Source organism: Simochromis diagramma, unplaced genomic scaffold (genome assembly GCF_900408965.1).
Source record: "Simochromis diagramma unplaced genomic scaffold, fSimDia1.1 OVJJ01000387.1, whole genome shotgun sequence".
Taxonomy (NCBI): domain Eukaryota; kingdom Metazoa; phylum Chordata; class Actinopteri; order Cichliformes; family Cichlidae; genus Simochromis; species Simochromis diagramma.
Genome location: NW_024387152.1, coordinates 4711677 through 4727569, shown reverse-complemented (window position 1 = coordinate 4727569; position 15893 = coordinate 4711677). Strand labels below are relative to the sequence as shown.

The following is a 15893-nucleotide window of genomic DNA, read 5'->3' as shown; positions in this document are numbered from 1 at the left end:
CCTCTCCGGTGCAGTGGCGAGCTTAGCGAGGCAGTCAGCTTAGAAGAATACAGAAGCCGGAAAATAAAAGGTCGTGCTCAGTGTGCACTGCCTGTACAGATGTCACAAACAGCGCTCAAAAGTAATCCCTAACTTGGTCCATTAAAAAACAGACACACTAGTGTTTCATACATGCCCCACTTCTGCTTAGTAGGCTGTAATCCTCCTGCTTCATATCACAAATCTTTTTCTACAGCAACAATTAAGCTGATTACTGGTGTGCTTATGATATTTAGTGCTGCATTCAACAGAAACACACGATATTGCAGCCAATACTGAGGAAAAAAATAAACACTACTGCTTAATTTATTTTCCAGGCATCCTTAAATTAATTTTTGCAGGAAAGATTTTTATACTTTGATTTTGTGTCTTTTTCCACGTCGCTGAAACAGATGCATGTTTGATTTTTTCTTCTTTTTTTTTTTGAAACTTTGGTGAATCGATGGCTGCAGATGACTACTGATTTTCTATGCAACCTGCTGAAAAAGGATGAAGCATTCTCCATGTTTCAGTACCTGAGGCCTGATGAGCGTTGACCAAATTATGCCCGGACAGATCCACAGAGGCGTGATGGACAGGGTTGATGAAGTTGGGCTGCACCATGGCATTGTTGGCATGCTCCATGGGACTGGCTGTGTGGATTACATTAACCTAGAGAGAAATAAAGACCACACTTGAAGTGAGGGCGCACAAGTATGTGGATAACACCAGGACAGGCTGGTCACGGTTCAGCGTGCACGTGACAAACGCTCAGACGTACCTCGACCTTAAAGTCGTTGCTGATGTAGCGACCATTGAGTTCAGAGCAGACCAGTTTAAATTTCCTGTCAAAGAGAGCCTCGGTGTGCCAGTTCTTGTAACGGATAAGGTGCAGGACCTGCTCGTAGTTGGCCATGGTGTTCACACCTGGACCACAGAGAGGGGGGGGAAGTGTTAATGACACTAAGTCATTTTTCCTTCTTTAATCTCACAGAACTATCAGAGGTTTTGCGGAAACCAGGGCTATATGCTAGTTAAGGCTTCCTAGCCGAGCACGGTGGTCTGTACCGGTGATGACGAGCCCCACGTTGGATGAGCTCATCTCTAAGCTGCGCTGCTGCAGCTGGGACATGTCCACCTCAAGGCTCTCGTGCTCTCCGTCCAGCTCGTCTCCCACCACAGTCACTTCACACGTGTCCAGGTTGTGCATGATTTCCTCCGACACCACCGTCTCTTGGACTGAAAGAACAAAAGCACAAAAACGATTGAGGAGAAAGATTTGGAGCGCTCTTGAAAATCTGAAACAGCACTCCTTCTCTATTTCTTCAAGAACTGGCTGCCCTTTCCAAACAAATAGATACAGATTAAGAGCAAGGGAACAAATATTTGTGATTTTATTTCTGTTCAATCAACAAAACAAAGTAATCTAAAGAACTGGAGTAAGAGAGAAAGATCCAGAACTGATGAGACATGCTAAAACGAGTCAACTACTGACATTATAGAATATGCAACGTGCTCTTTAGAAATGCTGGTAAACAGAGAATCCTGGCTCCAACAGTTAGTCCAATAAAACAACTACAGCAGATTTAGCAATGTTATTATACTTGTATATCAGAGAAAGTGATTTTATTATTTAAATCATAATGTTGTAATAGTCGGCATCCTCAGCTTGCTTATGAAACAAATTAATATTTCATGCATCTACTGCCTGTACCATTTGACTCTTCAAAGCTCCATTTTAATGACTCTTAATTATCTACCGTGTCATCTCTTGTTTGCGAGGTGTGTAAGGTGGGGCAGGGTAATGCAGGTGATAGCAGCAGAGCTCTGTAAGCCCTTTTGTCCCTTATGGCCTGCTGCTCACCGCAGGACGTCGTATCTCGTGGTATCTGTGTCAACCTCAGAGCTTGTCTATTGTGTCTCCTCCACTTAACTTATGTGCAAGCCGAACAGATGGCACCCTCCCTCTCGCTCCGTTTTTCCAATCCCTTCATCCCCCAAGCGTAATCCTCAACATAGACTGCTACTGTAGTTCTGCACAGACGTCTGTACTGTACACACCCTGTAACTGCAGAATCATTCACTGTCAAAGGTGCAGACAGGTGAGCGTTTAAAGGGAAATCAAACCAGTGAGTGTGTGCGCTCCATTTTTGTTGAGGGGACGACATAGTATGTGCACGGGCCTGTGTGTGCAAGCGGAAGACCAGCTGCTTTCTTAACAAGCACCTAAAGCTCAGGAGGTAAAATGAGAAGGTTGGTGGTTCGATCCCCAGCTCCTCCAGTCCGGATGTGCCTTAAATCACCCCAACACATCATCACTCCGTAATGCCATCAAGGCAATAATTACTATTACATATGCAGCCATGTTTAAATGGACAGGTTCAGGTTAGCTCTTGTGTATATGCTAAATCCTATTAGCGTGATAGGAAGTTGCTTCAGAGTCCAGTGTGCACATCTCTTACCTGTAGGGTCATCGTCAGCTCCCTCTGCAGCTTCAGACTCCGTGTCGGCCTCCACTTCACGGGTGATGGTGCTCACAATGCGTAGCTCGGGGAACAGCGTCACTCCTTCCTGGCTCTCAAATTCAGCTGCACTGCGGGCAAAGTGGTCAATGCCGCTCAGGCTGATCTTGGGTTCTTCTGGTTGCAGCACCATCACGTAACCTTCAGCATCTGGCACCGTTACGCAGGACTCCTCGTTAAAGCATCTGTGAAATAGACGATTTTAAATGCTCAGAAATGTGATTTTCCTTCTGTCTTTTTTTTTTTAAAATCACGTTGCTGCTTCTCCCTATAGAAGCAAAGTGGCATTCTGAATAGTTGGGAAGGTATGTGAACAAATTTGAGCCAACAACAGTGTGCGGCATAAAAGACAAAGGCCTTTATTTGTGCTCGTGTAGAAGCCTAAAGCTCACCTATCTGTACAAATGGCAAAATAAAATTGTTTCATCAGTTCTTGTGGGTATTTGTGTATTTTTATGCATCAAGCTGTTTGATGTGTAACAAATAAAGAACACATTCTTTCTTTTCACTGACATTAAATGTCACTTTGACTGCAACAAAATATAAAAAGCTAATTTCAAATGTTCCTCATCAATTATAAAAATGTAACTGCCATCACAAGAAAAAATAAAAACAATTTAGTCTGATTACTCAGTCCGCATCATAAAGCTGGGAGCTGATGCACATTTGTGCATGTGCAAATAAGAACAAATACTAAACGACTTCACCAACTGGAACAAATCTCACACTAGGCTCAGAACAACCACGAGAGCTTTGATATATTCATTTCATACTCGTGTATAAATCAGTAAAACTACTGCTGTTCTTACTGACTTTCCAGTGCTGCAGACATCAAAGAGAATAGAAAAGAAAGGGGAGGGAAAAAATGGATACTGCTCTTCAGTCTGTCATTCTCAAGCAGCAAAACACATTGTGTTTATTCTCTTTGTTATGGGCATCAGGTAAAACTCTTGACCTCCATTTTACCTCAATAAACCATCCTCACATTTTAAGCAGCAGCAGAGAAGCTTTCTGAATGTCTATGAGGCAGAAAGGACCTGCTTTATAAACAACACAGGGCTGCTGCTGCCAGCCAACAGATGAAGTGACAAGACACAGGCCAGGCTGCGAAAACAATAAGTGCTTCTGGCTTCTTCTTCTTCTTCTTACTTTACTGTGGTTGAGATACGCAGGTGCCTGATTCCAGGGGTTGGGAACTGGCGGGAGTTTAAGTAGGAGATGTGCTGCATGACCTTGTCAAAGGCATCGATGTCGTCACCTTCCACAGTCAGAGAGGACTGGTTGGGGTTGAATTCCACCTGAGAGAAGAAAACAAGGTGAGGGATTTGTGAATAACATGACCTGTGACTGATGCTGAGCTAACAAACATAAACAATCCTTTCCAGCATCAGTCCTGGAGAACCACTTAAAGTAATTCATTCAGCAAAAATGCAACTTTTGAGGTAAATATTCTCCAAAAGTTGCAGGTTTAAAATTAAAAATTGTTTTTTTTTTAAATTTGGTTGGATGTTACGAACCACAGTTCATTACTTGAGCGAGCTGTCAAATGATTTAAAAAAGATTCACTTCACAAACTCAAAGCTTTCTTTGCCTCCTCACCTTGATAGCTGAAGCTACCTCCTCAGGCAGCTGCACGTCCAGTCCTTCTTTGCACGTGTACAAACAGTCGATCACCTTCTTGTTCTCCAGCTTGCCGGTGCGGATAATCAGCCCCGCTAGGTTACCGCGGAAAAACTGCGCCATTCGAGCATTTCCACCTGGTTTCCAAGACAACACATAGAAGTTATTTAGGGGGTAGATTTCACAGGCTTCACCTTTTCTGAGCTGGAGCTTCAAGCATGCTGTCGCACTGTACAAAGCTGGCGTGAATGGAGTTCATGCAAGTTAGTATGTGTGCCCTTCAAAAGGCCCGAAGCCCAAAGAGCAAGACAGGCAAATGATTGATGAGCTTATGCACGCCAGCGGCAGCATGCAACGCTTGCATTAAAAGGGTGAACGGCTTACTGTGGGAAAAGAAATGACATCAACAGGAAAAAAAAAAGAAACTCAAAGAAGGGATTGCGTAAGATAATGATGAATTAATCCTCTTTAGTCACCTCATTTTCACAAAATAACAGAGCCATCTTGAGGGCCGCAAAATGCTCATGATCTGAAATTTGGAGTTGACATTTCGAGACAGGTACGCCACTCCTGTCTTCCAGCTACATCATAATGAGCATTAGTCTGCACCACTGCGGAGTCAGCGACAAACTACATCTCAAGGTCGCGTATTCATCCACTGATGTGTGTGCGCGCTTCTGCTGCAGGTTTGTTATGTGATACAGAGGAGTTACTGCTTCCAGCCTCAAGGTCAAGCTCTGAAAGAAAAGCCAGCATGGCTAAAAGGCTGCAGCTGGATCGGACTCTTGACTCGTTATAGATTTATTTGCGATCTGCTGGTGTATCAAATGTTGGGGGAAAAAATAAACAAATAAGGGGAAAATGAGAAAATAAACCCCAACTGCGTAACCTTTTGCAGTTAGAAGAGAAAATAAAATACATGGGAGTCAGGCGCCACTGAACATCAATACTGCAACAAAACAAATTATTTTTGCATCTAGAATGGGTAGGAATCATTCTAGTCTTAATGGAATGAGGATGCAATTAGCATGGTGGGACATTGTGGACACATGGACATATCTGAGTAGTAAGGGAAAGACGTGAGCAACCTGAACTGGGCTCAGAGACTGTCTCAGTGTCATTGTCATGTCCTGAGTTTTCTGTAAAGGGCAGAAACAAGAGAGCAGGAAGAGACAGGGAGGAAGGTTGAGGATCTGGAGGAGAGATTCAGATGCTACATACGAGGTCACGTCATTAATATTACAAAGAGTTAATACGCCATTGGCTGAATATAAAGTAACAGTTTATACAAGGTAGTTTATGTCATGTAGCATGAACACAGTTTTAACTCTTTCTAATAGAGTATCAAACACACAAAAGAAGAACTTGTGTTTCAATACAATGCATATAAATGATATAAATGTCAAAAAAGAGAGCTCTCCAAAAATCAGTTACACTGTTTACCTTGCCAGCAGGCACCAATCGTGAGCTGAGTTTCTATCTTGGAGGCGTGCAGTGGGTAGTCCTCTGTAACCAGGAAGGGCTCAAAGGTAGTCCCATCCACAAATACAGAAACAGTGGGGAACTCCACATTAAGCACATAGTGATGCCACTCTTTGTCACACACCTGGAAAGATGACAGCAGGACGAGTGAAAAACTGAAATCTAGACTCTGCAGTACACTGAAACCTGATTTTTTATTATTATTTTTAACTTTATGTGCCGCCTCATGCTGTGCACTGGCACAAAGTTGAGTTTTGGAAGCAGCGGACCTGGTCGAGCTTCCAGTGAAACTCTGCGGGTTTATAGTTCTCTGCCTCAGACGGCTCCTGGCGTAGGAGAAAGATCAGCCTGCAGTTGTGGACGTAGAGCGAGTAGTGGTGTCTGTTCATCTCTGCAGAGAAGAAAACGACAGAAGAGATCAGGATGAGAAACTGTAACTCTAAAATATTCAACAATTTCCCTTGTGGGATAAATTAAATATCTGACTATCCATGGAAATGTGTAGCAATGTATTTGTGGAAAATATCACAATCTTCTTAAGAAACCATAACAAATGTGTTTTCGTGATGATTCTCCAGGTAAAACTGAACTCTTGTGCTCCAGCTCAGTGTCGAAATCTGTAATCTGTCAGAACACTAAGTGTTGAGAAGGTGTGGACTGAATACAGGCCCTTTTAGCAGCCTCTCTCTATTAAAAAAAATCGCTATGTGGCTGTAATATGCACAGTGTGGTTTAGCAACGCCTTACTGGAATTAGCAAAACCTCAGGAGAAAACAGAAAACAATGCCTGGATGGGATTTTACAGACTGACGCAATACCTGTGAACATTTAGCATTAATGGTGCCCTCATATGTATGCATGTAGCCATGCATTCATGGTCATCCTCTCCTTGTATCTGATTCTGAAAGATTCAACCTTTATGGGAAGGTTGTTGTTTTCTGGTAACCAATTAACACTTATTAGTACACCATCAAACTGACACAAAGGTGGTTGTAGCTAAGGAGGCAGACCAGGTCATCTACTAATCAGAAGTTAGGTGGTTCAGTCCCTCACTGCTCTGCATGCCAAAGTATCCTTGGGCAAGATACTGAACCGTAGGTTGCTCCTAATATGTTGATTGTAGTGTGCACGTTAGATGCAAGTGCTTGCATGCAGTTGTGAATGGTCTACGTTAGATAAAGTGCCCATGCAGAGTAGAAAAACACCACATAAGAAACAGTCAATTTATCATTAACATGAAGCAAATAAAATTTTAAAATATGGTTTAAATGATTGCAAATAAATTTCAGTTTTACGTGGTTCTGTAAAGCTAAAGCAAAATGAGATTCGTCTTTCTGTTCCAGACTCTGCTGAACAAAGGTCACAAATGACCCATGATCTCATGGGTATGGGAGCTTCCTGTCCAGGCCACAGCCCTGATGTAATCCTCCTTATATAAGCAGCTGGGCCGAAGCTGATGAACTGGCTCCCCGTCACTGGCCACGGCAGAGACTTTACAGTCCGTAAGATCAAGGAGCTTGTGACCATGGAGAAAATTTACAACTACTGTCAAAATGGAAAGGTCAGCAAGCGCTCAGCGGGATGTGAGAAAGAAATTAAAAAGGAATCACGTTTCCATGTCTTAGACCACCAGCTGAGCACAAACACTGATTATAGCCTGAAGTTTCAATGGTAGGTTTTTTTTTGTTGTTTTTAATCAGAGGAGCTCTTCAGACACCATATGTGCACCAATAATCAGTATCCGCCAGATATTTTAACAGCACAGTTTTGAGATTAATGAGTCCATGTGCCATGCTTATTATATGTATGAAACAAGACGCTCTGTCCTACAGAACTCTTCAAACCTTCTGTTCCAAGATTTTTATTAATATTTCATGCCAGCATTACAGTATTATTTGATCTTATCATGCCATCGGCGAATGGATGCACTTTATTACATTAGGAAAGGTGAAAATTGGGTAGTACATGTCATTTATATGCTAAAAACAAGGCATTTTTGCCTTTTGCTAGGTGGTTTATATATAATGGTCTAGCATATATAATTAAACTTTTGTGGCTATTAGTACGATTTTACTGGAATTACAGCAATAGGGACATCAAGGTGGCACTGTAGCCTTACAGCAAGAAGGCTCAATTCCACTGTGTGGAGTTTGCATGGGTTTTCTCCGGGTACACTGGCTTTCTCCCACAGTCATGCAGTTAGTGGGGTTAGGTTAATTGTTGAATCTAAATTGCCCATAGGTGTGAATGAGAATGAGAATGATTGAGTGTCTCTATGTGTCCAGGGTACATCCTGGACAGACTGGCAACCTTTCCAGGGTGTATCTTATTATAAAGCTAAATCTTCAATTAAAGTGGACTGACAGGAAGATTTAATCTATACAGTGAGTCAGTTATCTTTTTCCCCCCTTTTTAACAGTTGAATAATAGTTGGAGCCTTTAAATACGCATGTTTATTTTATTCACAATAAGCTGTGACTCCTACCCGTTTTGTCAGAGTTGCAGAGGATGGTCTCCTTCTCGTGGGCCCCAGGGCCGTGTCTCATCCACACAGAAATGGTGAAGGGGTCCTTCAGGCTGGTGCTCACCATACCATTAGGAACCTTGATGGCCTGGGTGCCATTAAATTCAAACACCTGATCGCTGTCGTGGCCGTTATCTGTTGGCAGCCCTACGGTCCAGTTAGCGGAGCTGCTGGGAGCAGGAAGGAGCTCCACAGTGCCGGAGCTGGCTCCTAATAAAGAAAGATGCTATACTTACTTGTATGTGGCTCACAGAGTTATAAAACAACTACTGACAAGGACCATTTCCAGTTCCTTACCACACAACTTATGCAGAGACTTCTCAGAGTAGGTGTCACGATCACAGCCCTTTCCAATATGGTTGGTTTCCAGTTCAATACTGGCCCGGATGGATGTGATTGGCTCATCACAGGTCTCCAAGTGCATGCTGGGGAAGAGGGCCAAACTACCAGTGCCAGGTTCGTATTCAATCCTCTTATTGAAGCCTGAAAAAGAAGCAGAGAGAGTAAAAAGCATTAAAAGATGTTATTTAATTAAAAGCCTTTTTAATACTAATCACTCATTAAGAAGTATTCCTCTTCTTTTGAGCTTGAATGAGGCCTTATAGTTTAAAGGAGTTCAATTATCCTTCTGAGCCTGTTTGGACTGCGTCAGTGATCATTTATATTCAACACAAAAGACACAACTTAACAGTGATGGCTGGCGAGCTACAACAAAGGAGGAGAGCTTTCATACCTTGCCAGCTGGGCTTGCAGGTGGGCTTGACGCTGATCTTCACCAGCACGTCCTCAGAGGCTCGGTTCTTTCCGCAGTCGTAGGCGGTCACGGTCAGTTTATACATGCGCTCTTTGCCATAGCTCAGTTTTTCTGTGTTCTTGATAAAGCCTGAACAGAGCAGGTGGGGGGAAAATGTAATTTTAATAGAAGGACCATTTTTTGTTTAACTTCAAAGCTGTGGCTGTGCTAAAATTGCCAGAGGTATCGGTAGGTGTAGAAATCCTCAAAGCACTAAAACATTACGCGTTTCAAACAGAATTATAAAGTAAAGACTATTTAAAAAAAACAAAACAAAAGGGATTTATCGACAAGCCAAACAAACTGATGGACCACTCTTAGGATTCATAACATTTTGAATTGAGACGCTGTACTGAGAGTTATTTTCAAAGCTTTTGTGTATGCAGAGTCTCACAATTAAAGTGAAATTAAAGTGTCACATGACCGGTTCTCACTGATCTCCTCATATTATCACCCATCCTTATTTATTTTTTTAGTTAGACATTATAATCGTCAGAGTTTGAAAACTGGGTCTTGACTTTTTCTATTTATTTTTTGTTAAAGATAAAAAGAAATCCTCTTAAAATCCGGCACTAATCACTGACCAGCTCGGTGACGTTCAAAGAACGCCGTCATCGTCTTGCAAACCGACAAGTTTGTGCTGAATTTTGAATGACGGCCCTGCAGCATCATCATTTAAACTAATCAACAGGCACTGTGAAGCGTGTCATTGCACTCATGAGTCTTGGGCGTGGGCTGCGGCTTTTTTCCAGTGGGCACAAAGACAAAGGCGCTATGTGAACATCCGTACCATCCTTGTCGATGGTGAAGGGCACATCAGGGGTCACAATCTCGTAGTTGCAGATTTGGCTAAACTGGAACGAGCAGTCGGCATCCACCGCCTCCACCTTCAGGATGCTGTCGTACTTCTTTCCCTCGATGACGGTGGCTTTGTAGGACTTCTCCTTGAACACTGGTGAATACTCGTTGATGTCGTTCACCTGGATGTGGACAGTGGCCCTGATAGGGAGATATTCAAGTTAGGACACTTTACCAGTTGGATAGTCGATGGTTTATTTATTCATGTTATTTTATTATGAAAATGAGACCTTACATGATCATCCTCATTCATGGATAACTAAGACTGATCTCAAATCCTGGAGTGGTTAAAATAAAATAAATTCTTGACTTTAAGCCCTGGCCTGGCTTTTGCTTGATTACTGCAGATGGAAAGAATAATCTTCTTGTGTTGAGTCAACTCTATTTGTAATCATTACTTCATCACTATTGATCTTTTTTGTTTTTGTGAAAAGGTGCAGCTTAATTTTCTGTTGACAGACAAATCAAATAACCATCTAATCATGACCCTTATTCCATTCATTCAAGATTGGAAATCCTCAAAATCCAGATGTGCATTCATGTCACCAAATGTTCATGGATAATTACACGGCTCATTCGGGAAAGGATTCCCTTGACAGTTCCCACAATCAGCATAAAGACTTAACAAAACGCAGCTTTTGATTTTATGCCAAAACCACATATTTATATTTGCACACTTGTGTGCTTGCTTTGCTTTGCTGTCATAACCCATTCGTCAGGGCAAATGCATCAGATTTGATGATGCATTTGAACCACAATCAGGATTTTTTACTTAGGAGACCTAAAATGATTTTTCTTTTTGTATTCCTTTATAGTAGCGTATGAACAAGTGATCACTGTGAGCCAAAATCTGAGGCTTCCCACTGCTCTGTCATATTTTTTTTAGATAGTTAAAAACATTTTATCTCAAAGAAAATGTGCTCAAAGATAATTGTGCAACACTTTTAGTGCAGGGGTTAACTCACTTATGAGACTTCTTCATGTTGGCACCATCAGGACCCTCTCCACAGTCGTAGGCTTGGATGGTGAAGGTGTGCTCCTTCTGCAGCTCACAGTCCAGCTTGTCCTTTGCCCTGATAACCCCCTCTCCAGTGGACTTGTCCAGGACCACTGCCTCAAAAGGGACATTCTGCCCGTGGATCCTGAAGCCGCAAATCTCACCTGAACATGTTAAGAGCCAAAACAGAGCTTGCTCAGAATAACTGGTTACCGCTGTGAAATTTAAACGTCTAATGAAGCGATTAAGCAATTATATTAACCACAAAACAAATTAATTAAACGCCTCAAAAATAAACAAAATCAAATCAAAGTCAGCCACAGGTTTTGGGAGCCAGGGACTTGTAGATTGAGGTGCGTGGGGTCTGTGGAGGAAGCCCGTGTGGGTGAGTAGTTTGGGGGTGGGTGACATTACGTATCAGTACAGAGAGTGTATTTTCCAAGCCACTTGAAAACATTGCATCCAGTCATGCAGGCAGAAACTGAAAAAAATGTGGACAGGCATTTCACAGGAGTACTTAAGATATTAAAAAAGTAAGTCATGAAACCAAGTTTAAAAGTAAGCATATAGAGCACAGTATATTTGTTGAGAATAAAAAAAAATAATAACGTTACATCCTATCTCATGAGAGAAACAATATATAACACAAATTATAGGAACAAAAATTGAAATCCTTAACAATAGAGACCATTGAGATTCAGCCATCCCGGCTTAAATGTCTGCAAAAGAAAAGAAAAGGGGAAAAAAAAGCCCAGACAACGCTTAATATTTTGGCACAATTTGAGAAAAGTCTTCCTGTGTAATTTTGCCTCTGACCCAAAACTACTGCAAAATGAACTGAAAAGAAAACCATGAAATCATAGAGAACTAAACCAGTACAAAAACAGTTTTCAAACAAAAACAAAAGTACTGGATGAGAACTGGGGTTAGAAATATCAACTTGCTTGACATCCACATCAAATGACAACTGCAGCCATGCTAATGGTAGAGATTAGTGGTGGAGAATCAGAAATCAAGAGATCCACTGAGGCAAAGATGCGATAACAGAAACTTTGCAGCAGAGAGAGTTTGCATTAGTTAACAATCTCAGCAATCTCACGTGAAGACTTAAAATGTCAGAAAGGTTCACAGGAGTCACTGGAATTGCGCAGCTATCACGAGGTCATTAACGGCCACAGCCGAGCATGCTCGGTGCCTTTAAGATGGTCACACTTTAAGAAGGTTCAGCTTCTTAAAATACCAATTAGAGTTTCAATTTCTGCTCCAATTGCCGCATGTTAAAGAGGTTATAAAATAATCCTACACAGACTTTTAAATTGGAGTTGTGTAGAAAATTGCTTTAGCCTTCTGCTTTTTTTACCCCCCTTTCTTTTCTTTTTTTTTTTCTTCGGGGAATTAAAAGGACCGAATTGGACAAAACGGCAAAGAGACTCAGAACTCCTGTTTTTTTTTTTTGTTGTTGTTGTGTTATTTTAAAGCGGCTTCTGTTTCCTGCTGACAGCTGAAAAACTGTTAGGGTCTGCAAACTGCAATGGATGTCTCATGCACAGATATTTCTAAGAACAGTCAGCCCCCACATCACACTTTTCATCCAGCTGTTGGAACGGCAAAAACTTCAGGGTGAGAAAATAAAACGCAAGGTCAAGAAAACCAAATGGGGAGTTTACAGAGCATGAGCACGAGGAGTTTCTGTGTAAAAGTGTGGATGCTGGTTTTAGCGTTAGTGGGTTAATAGTAACAAGTAAGCACAAGGCAGAAGAAAGAGCCCAAGATCACCTTCTTCAGTGAGGGTCACCTCAAAACTCTCTACAAGGAAGGGAGACAAGATAAACCCAGATCAGTTCAGAGAAGAGTTAGAAGCTGAGAGATAACACACACAGAGGACAGGAAGATAATACACGCTAGCTAAAGGCTTACAATACCTCCCTCAGAGAAACAAAAAACATACTGCGAGTGGGGAATAAGGGCTACACCAGAGTAAACAAGTACTAAACAAGTTAAAAAAGAAAAAGAATATATAATTAGAGGATAGTTTAGACAGTCCGTTTTAGACAAGTGTGGAAAGTCAGTCCCGTCACATTGAAATCATATTTCTCAAAACGTCACATTTACCATTTTCATTCATTTTTTAATATATTTTATATATTAAACTTTAAGACATGAAGATAAAGTAGCTTAGGAAAAACAAAACGACAACTTCTTTTGTTGCTTAGCTGACGTTTTCAATCTCTTTAACAGGTGAGCTGGGCCTTTGTTTGTACCTACTGAACAATTAGAAATGGATTTCACATTAGCCAGTGCAAGCTGGTATAGTGGATGGATGGAGGTGCTGCTAAAGTCTGACATGCAGTCGGCACTGTGGCTGCTGAGTTTAACACGCTTCTAACGACCAGCTCACATCAGGAGTTTAGGATTTCCTTAGCTTTTCATTTATCTCACAGGCCTCTCAGTTCGGATCAGGTCAGCAATCACAAGGATAGTTAAACATTTATCCTCGGCCTGCCTAGTACTAATTAAATACAGTGAGTAATGTTCTCAATACATTCACACACTCACAAAAGGTTAATATCTTAACCCATTTTCCAGGAGCTGTGTCGCAGAAACAAGATTCTTCCTCCTTTCGCCTTGTCTATTACTTCTCAGGGAATGAAATAACCAGATCTGGTGGGTGGGCCATTCTTGCTTTGTGTTTCACACTTGTGTTACAGCACAGTCATCCATGAGCACTGAGCTTGTTTTCAAAGGCTTTAGTCTCAGCCATTTCAGTTCCAATTACCCTGCCCGTCCCACAGCGAATCAGCCTTACAGACAACTTATATAGCAACTCCTCGTTCGTGGTGAAGCTTCTGTTCCTCAGACTGATTTAAGAACCTGGGATTGGGCTTCTGAATGATCTGCAGGCTGGCTTAAAGTGAACCCTGCTTGCTGGCACAGAAGAACCGACTAAAAAGGAGGCTGCATGACAGAGTAGGTCACCCCTGCTGCCACGTGAAGCCGGACTGCTTGCTCTGTCTCAAAAGAGCAAGTTCACAAGGACACACAGTCCAATCGCAAAAGGCCTGCTCATCAAAAGAGCTGAGACAAACAGGACTCCCCTCCCCAAAGCTCTGCATTCAAAACAATTTTTATGTGAAGGGAGACAAACATCATGCAGAGAGTTGGGCATATTACTCTAATCATGGCTCTCTTGGTGCAGTTGTCCACCTTAAAAAGCTGCCAAGCCAATCAGCTCAGGAGAAATTTCACATAACTTTGTCAAGAAGATTACATTTGGCATGTCCTGTGGCGTGCACGTGGATGCTAAAGCCTCACATTCTAAATCAGGGGGAGTAATCTGTGATTAAAATAGTCATATAAAGCCTGGTGAGAGCACCGAGTGTGAAGAGAGCCGCAGACAAGAGATCACACAACTCATGTGATGTGAGATGGTGGGAAACCATTTCCAGTGCTGTGGTGCTTTGAATCATGGCCAAAGTCAATCCTGATGTGATTAAAAACCCCAGAGCTAATGCTGCCTTGGTACATAAAGCACACTAATTGTGCCTCTACAGTGGGAGAGAGGGAGGGGGGGGAAAAAAAACTTGAAAAAAGTTTTTGATCTGAATATCAAAAGGTTCAGCCTGGAGGATATGGTAACCAACTGTACATCAGTATGGCAGGCAAGTCATAAAAAACTAATGTGCAGAAATGTGTTAGCAGAACTTATTCAAGAGTGAGCTGACAATTAAGACCTGACAGTTACTGTCTTCTTTCTTCACTGCAGACTCACTGCTTTGATTTGTATCCGTGTGCATAGCTAATCTAAGATTACAACCTGTATCACAGAAAGAATTACGAGCAATGTATAATGAGACACCCTGCAGGGAAAGAGACCTCCACACATTAACCATGACATAGATGTAATTTTTTAAACAATCAAGTGTTAAACAAGCTTTATTCTATTTCATTTATCAAGAAGAATAAGATTTTAGCAAGTGGATGGACTCTTTTTCTTCTTCAAGTCTATAAACTATTCCTGCAGTTTTTCCTGCATCCATAATACTTGATAATGTCACAAAGCTCAAAAAGGTACAAACTAATTAGTGGATGTTTTCTGTAATTTGGTGCGAAAAGAAGAATTCTTGTTAAGGAACAGATGCAGCGGCATTAAACGCTCTCTCTCACCTGCGTAGCGTAGAGGAGCATCTTTGTCCAGTGCAATCAGAGGAGGGTCCAGAAGAACTTTGTCGTCATTTTCTGTTACGATCCCATGGTACGTTGTCTCAATCCATGGTTTGTGCTTATTAACTGTCAGAGGGAGAGCGAGAGAGAAAATGTAAGAGTATGTAAAAAGTAAAAACACTAAATATCTGTCCACAATCGAGCTGGCAACTTGTTTTTCCCTCTCACCAATGCTGAATAACAAACTGACACTGTGTGTGTGTGTGTGATCTCATTGCTGGCCTGACTTTTCTTTCCCCTCACCAGTGAAGCTTAAATACATTTTTAATGAGGTTTTGGATGCTTTTAATGGTATTTTTAGAAACGACATTAGAAGCAACACAAAACAAGAAAAGATCACATACAACAGCAACTGGCAACAATGAGCCCTGAAGGAATGAGAACATGCATTGTTTATAGAAGGAAGGAGCAGGTCCAACACTGATGTGCCGCCAAGCATGTGTATCAGTACTGGCACATTTTTCAGACAGCATCAGCGAGGAAAAATTAATCTCACAAGCTTCAATTAAAAATAAATGAATTTTTGGTTCAGGATTTAAAGGGTTAAAACTGATGACAAATGCATAGGAATATCAATAATATCAATATTCATCACTAATAAAAACCCTGTATTGAACATCCTTCTATAGCTTCAGTTTTAAGATGTACAAGTTACAAAGCATGATCCACAGTTCGCATGAGTTAATTTGTCCTGACAGTAGATTCGGGGGTGATAAAGACTTTCAGGCCAGTTTTTGGAGCGGCAGTCGAGCCGTTTACATCACTGCGTGCTCATCGGCCTGAGACGAAGCCCAGCTGCAGACGGGACTCGGCTGTAGCTGGCGGCTGCAGTAAAAAGCTGCAGTGAGTGACATATTT

General features: G+C 41.7%; 1 protein-coding gene across 4 annotated transcripts in view; it reads right to left on the bottom strand.

Moving 5' to 3' along the window:
• Positions 1–15893, bottom strand: part of clstn1 (calsyntenin 1) — a 34653-nt gene that overhangs the window by 4404 nt on the left and 14356 nt on the right. The window contains exons 2-17 of one of the 4 annotated variants that reach the window (XM_040047441.1): positions 14979–15101; positions 12591–12620; positions 10783–10978; positions 9750–9958; positions 8900–9049; positions 8464–8649; positions 8128–8376; positions 5912–6033; positions 5604–5766; positions 5249–5299; positions 4140–4297; positions 3690–3838; positions 2481–2725; positions 1087–1257; positions 800–945; positions 555–690 (exon numbers count right to left, since the gene is read on the bottom strand). In XM_040047441.1, coding sequence (XP_039903375.1) covers positions 555–690; positions 800–945; positions 1087–1257; positions 2481–2725; positions 3690–3838; positions 4140–4297; positions 5249–5299; positions 5604–5766; positions 5912–6033; positions 8128–8376; positions 8464–8649; positions 8900–9049; positions 9750–9958; positions 10783–10978; positions 12591–12620; positions 14979–15101 — 2484 coding nt within the window. The remainder of the gene's footprint in view (positions 1–554; positions 691–799; positions 946–1086; positions 1258–2480; positions 2726–3689; positions 3839–4139; positions 4298–5248; positions 5300–5603; positions 5767–5911; positions 6034–8127; positions 8377–8463; positions 8650–8899; positions 9050–9749; positions 9959–10782; positions 10979–12590; positions 12621–14978; positions 15102–15893) is intronic. The other 3 variants (XM_040047444.1, XM_040047443.1, XM_040047445.1) reach the window with 3 other exon arrangements.